Source organism: Fukomys damarensis, unplaced genomic scaffold (assembly GCF_012274545.1).
Source record: "Fukomys damarensis isolate Sample0158 unplaced genomic scaffold, DMR_v1.0_HiC HiC_scaffold_15, whole genome shotgun sequence".
Classification (NCBI taxonomy): Eukaryota; Metazoa; Chordata; class Mammalia; order Rodentia; family Bathyergidae; genus Fukomys; species Fukomys damarensis.
The window spans coordinates 5,579,617-5,584,926 of record NW_022900927.1 but is presented as its reverse complement, the minus strand read 5'-3'; the positions used below and the strand labels follow the sequence as shown (position 1 = coordinate 5,584,926).

Sequence of the window (5,310 nt, the reverse complement as noted above, 5' to 3'; positions counted from 1 at the left end):
AGTGATCCTGCTCTATAAAAGGCAGTAGTGTTCATAGCACCACATATAAAACAGGCACCTCCATTTTCTGTGAACAGTGGGAGGAACCAGTGACATGGAGGTGCCCCAAGAAAGAATCACAATTTGCCATAGAACTGTTAGAAGACCACATAATTTAATTGAGGGGCAAAGATACCCAGGAGAGAAGAAGATGAGTCCAAGCCTGAAGCAGGTCAGCACCCCTCGCCACTGAGTCTGAGCATCTGGAGTTCATCTAGATTGGTATTGCTCTCTGCCTCCACAGAGGACCATCACTGACCCAAACTGAACAGGTACAAAGAGGAGCTTACCATATTTCTGTAATGCCCTGTGTTTTGGCAGGAGGATCCATGGATAATACCCGTAGTTGCCAACAAACCTCTGGCGGTTTGGGGAAGAATCTCCCTCCCACTCATGTTCCCTGAGCCTCGCCTTATTTTCATACACCAAAATAATGCTGTAAATAACAATAATTAGCCCTTTAATAATCACCTTAATGAAATCAGCATGGGTAAGTAGTAGGAAGTCAGGGGCTTTCCCCCACTACCTTCCCTTTGGTTGTTATTCTGTTCTCTGAGCTTCTTTAGATTTAATCCATCACTTCTTTAAGAGTCTCTTAAATACCTGAAAGCTGCTCTTGTTTGCCTCCATTAATTTTGTCTTTCACAGATTAAACATCTCTACCCTCTTCACACACTCCTCATATTTCGGTTCTCAAGTCTTAATCCATGATCGTAAACGACAAAAAGAAACCCTACATAAGTGGCTGCTAAGTCAGGTCCTCCATTTCTTGTACTTGTCCAACTATTAATGCCTGATACAGATTTCATATGTGCCCCTGTTACATTTCAGCTTGCTTGTAGTTTATAATTTCAAAAAGCAAGACTGTCTGGAATTTCAATTCTGACATCTAGAATATTGATTTCCCCTCTTTGTTTTGTATGACCTGAAGTTTCATGAGCCATGCATATTTATATTGATTATTAAAGCTACAGTTAGGGCCGGGGATTTAGCTCAGCAGTTCTGCTGCCTGCCTTGCAAGCGCAAGGACCTGAGTTTGATCCCCAGCACCCAGTGAAAATAGGTAAAGGAGATAACATGTGCACCACCTTTTTTTCACTGCTCAGCTTCCTCCAGATTTTTAAACACTAATGAATAGTTTCAGTGCATGGTAGCCAAACTAAGAGTTATGTTTCAGCACACAGTCATCATCTTTTCTAGAAGTTTTACTAAAATTGATATGTCCATTTTCTACTCCTTTCTCCTGATCTATTCAATTACTAATGCTCTCAGTAAAGGACATCATGTTTAGTTTCACATTATGATTAGCATTACAAAAATTCTGATGATACATTAAGAGACATCCAACTAAGCCCAGGAATCTAACTCAGTGGTGCCACCGCCTGCCTTGCAAGCACAAGGTCCCGAGTTTGATCCCCGGTAGAGGGTGGGGGGAGATCCATCTATTCTATAAAACATCATCTTAGGAATTTCACCAGACACCTGTAATTCCTATACTCTGGAAAACTGAAGCAGGAAGACTGCAAGTCCAAGACCAGCTTGGACAACTTAAGTGATTTGTGAAACCCTGTCTCAAAATGGAATATTTTTCAAAGGGGGCCTTGAAGATATACTTCCTTGTGAAGGCCCTAGGTTCAATCTGAATACTGAAAAAAAATTTTTTTTTAAAGAATGTCAGCAGAGACCAAGGCCGAATGGTCAAATTCACTAGTTAACAAAGTCAATGGTAACTTTTTAGTCATATGAATTAGTTCAGTCTAGATTTGAGAAATTTGGAGTCAGTTGGTTTATTTGTTGTTTTTACCAGTTTCTTTGTTCCAGCACTCTGCTAAATCAAGTGTCCCATTTCACTCTCAATTCAAATCTCCGCCTGGCCCTTTAAGAAGTCATTAGTATATAGAAGGCAAAATATGTTCAATACAGAAGAAAGCATTCAGTTTGCTCTGTCTTTGTGCTACCACCTGATCAAATGTATGAATGAGTGAAATAATCCCAAAACAGAGGAAGAGGTAAGGCCAGGGTAGGAATTAAAAAATTCTATGTTCTTGCTGCCATCTGAAAATGGGAATACTGTAATATTTGACTTCAAAAGTAGAGACTCTGTGTAATGCTGGCCTTTCTGATTTCTTCCTCCTGTCACACACACACATGCATGCACGCCTTTGACTTCCATGTCAATCCCCCCATCCCATGGTACTGAAGAAGTGAGCCCATGGTCTCCACACTAAGCTATATCCCCAGCTCTTTTTTATTATTTTTAATATTGAGACAGGGTCTTACTAAATTGCCCACCCTGGGCTCAAATATGCAATCCACCTGCCTTAGCCTCCCACAGTGCTGGGATTACAGGCGTGCGCCACCACACCTAGCTCTGTCTCAATTCTTAATCATAGTCCCATCTCAATATCTGAATGGTAATTTTCCAGCATTCCCTGTTAGGGGAAGATCTAGAAATTCCTTGTCTCTTAGTAGTCTTTTAACTGCCTCTTTCTCTGGCCTAAGTATTACCTTATGCTGCAATTTTCCCATGGCAATTTGCTATTGGAAAAATTATTGTAATTAATTCATTCATCATTCATTCCATCCACAAATACTTATCAAAGCCTTCCTGTGTGCTTGGTATTAAAGTAATACTGCAGCTATGAAGAGAAGAAAGCTTACATAACAGTAGAAATTTCAAATGAAACTGCAGTTATGAGATAGATTATCTGACCTGAATGGATTTACAGGGCAGGAGAATCAAGAAAAAAATTTTAAAGCCTCAGCTTCCAGCGAACAGACCGTGGACAGAGCAAATTTTGGAGATGACTTTATCAGTGGTCACCAGGCTACTTGTTTAAGGGGAAAGAATAGCTTTGGAGGACTGGGACCCAGGGTACATCAGCCTCTCTCACAGAATAGATTATGTAGATTGCTTATCTGGTTTTGTAAATTGGACTTTCTTGGAAAGGGAAATGAGCAGCTGCCTCAGGGCAGTTCCTGACTTCAGAATAAAACTACCTTCCACCCTCCCCAACAATTTAGCAGGAGTGTTCTCCTGTGGGTGCTCAGCCCCAATTACTGGGTAGACAGTTCCCTGCTGACAGAACAGTGCTGCAATGCTCTCCAATTCTGACATTTCTGTCAGTCAGAAAGCACTTTAGACAGTATACTATGCAGGAGCTTTGAAATCAAGCAAACTCAGGTTCAAACCTCGACTCCAGGCCCCCACAGTGGGGTGTGCTTGGTATGTCCAGGTTGACCTCCAGCCTCCTGAGAGCCCTGGGATCTTTCTGCTGTCACAGTGTCAGGCAGTGCCTCCATTCATTCAAGGTGTCTCAGAGCTTCTCAGAGCTACACTCACTGAGGCCTCGGGCTCCCAGTTGAACAGACTGCAGCAGTTACTTCCATGCTGGGACTGCTGCAGTTGTTTACCTAGCTTATCAAAGATTGTATGTTAAAGATCATGGCGATAAAGCTTTGGTAAGCCTTCACATCCAGAAAGACAAGCCCAAGATAGTACACCGTTTTGGTAAGGAGGGTATGGGAGGTAAGTCGTTTGCTGCCATAGTTGGAGGTCCAAGAAGTTCCCATTCTCACACAAAACACAATGAAGAGATGAGACAATATGGAACCTCTGGGCATCAAGAAAAAAAAAATAAAAGGAAAGTTTTGATGCTGCAAACAAACTTGTTACAATGTTACCTGTTAGAATACTACCACATTTATCTAATTCCCCTCATCTGGATTCTAGATGTGGCATATTACAAACTTCAGCTTTCACATTCATGGCATTTTTCTCACTTGTTGAAACATCATGGTGCACATTTATTTAAACAGGAAAAAAAAATAAAAGGAAAGGCCAACTTCACAGCCTATGGGTTATTTCAGTCTTCTGAGGACCTATTTTTTTCCACATTTAAAGTAATGGTATTAGAATATCTTGACATTAGCGTATTAAATTATTCTCAAAATCACATATATGCAGATTGTACTTATAAGTTTCAAAGAAAATTATCCCCTTTTAATATTACTTAACCTAGAACATAAACAGGGTGTGATTAAACTACATTACTTTCTTAACAAAACCTAAAAAAAAATGACTTCACCTTAGTGACCTTGAATAATTAGTTTAAATTCATTGGGTCTCAGTTTCTCTTCTATAAACAGGAAACCATAAGGTTTGTCCCTAATGCTTCCTGTGGTGTATAAGTGAATAAGCCAATGGCCATAATAGGACCTTGGTTAATATTTGTAACTTTTCTTTTCCCTTGGGCTCAGATCTAAATGAGTAAACAGTCCAGTGGTGACAGTGAGAACCAGACCATGTGGCTGATCCTCTTGGGCTTTGGGGAACTGCAACACCTGGGCTTCCTCCCCTTCACTCTCTTCCTGGCCATCTATATGGTGACAGTTGGGGGCAATATCCTCATCCTGCTGGCTGTGGCCTCCAGTCGGACACTCCAAACACCCATGTACTTCTTCCTCTGCCACTTCTCCCTGCTAGAGATTGGCTATACCTCCAACATCATGCCTTGGCTACTACAGAGTTTCCTGGAAGGAAGAGACGTCATCTCACTGACAAGCTGCCTAGTCCAGTTCTACATGTTTGCCTCACTAGCTGCAGCTGAATGCCTCTTGCTCTCCGCCATGTCCTATGACCGCTACTTGGCCATCTGCCATCCCCTTCACTACTCTGTCCTCATGAGCACCTGGTTTTGTAGCTGCCTGGCTGCTGGTGCTTGGCTCAGTGGCTTCTTTTTCTCTGCCTTCACTCTGGCCGTGGCAGTCCCTCTGTCCCTCTGTCCTGGAAGCAGGGAGATTGACCACTACTTCTGTGACTTCGCTCCAGTTGTAGAGCTGTTCTGTGGGGATGTGAGGGTCATGTGGGGAGCTGGAGTGAGTATCTCCAGCTTCCTGACACTAGCCCCCTTCCTGTTGATTGTAACATCCTATGCCTTCATACTGAGGGCTGTGCTGCAAATCCCTTCAGGCCATGGGAGGCAGAAAGCCTTCTCCACCTGCTCCTCCCACCTTAGTGTGGTTGGAGTGTTTTACGGTACCCTCATTGTGATTTATGTGGCCCCAACAGACCACATGGCCCCCTTGCTCCGAAAAGCCTTCTCTGTCCTCTACACTGTAGTTACTCCCATGGTCAACCCCATCATCTACAGCCTCAAGAACCAAGAAGTAAAGGGAGCTCTGCATAGACTCTGGGGCCAGCTCATCCTAGGACATGCCCCACTGAAAGGGATGGGACAACTGGTGACTTCTGCCTCAGTTTTAGCTTAG

At 42.8% G+C, this 5,310-nt stretch overlaps 1 protein-coding gene across 1 annotated transcript; it reads left to right on the top strand.

Annotated features, from left to right (window-relative positions):
• Nucleotides 1–4,305: 4,305 nt before the first annotated feature.
• On the top strand, nt 4,306–5,310 carry LOC104861998 (olfactory receptor 11A1). The gene has a single exon (XM_010623694.2). It carries the CDS (start codon nt 4,306–4,308, stop codon nt 5,308–5,310), a length of 1,005 nt encoding a protein of 334 aa, XP_010621996.2.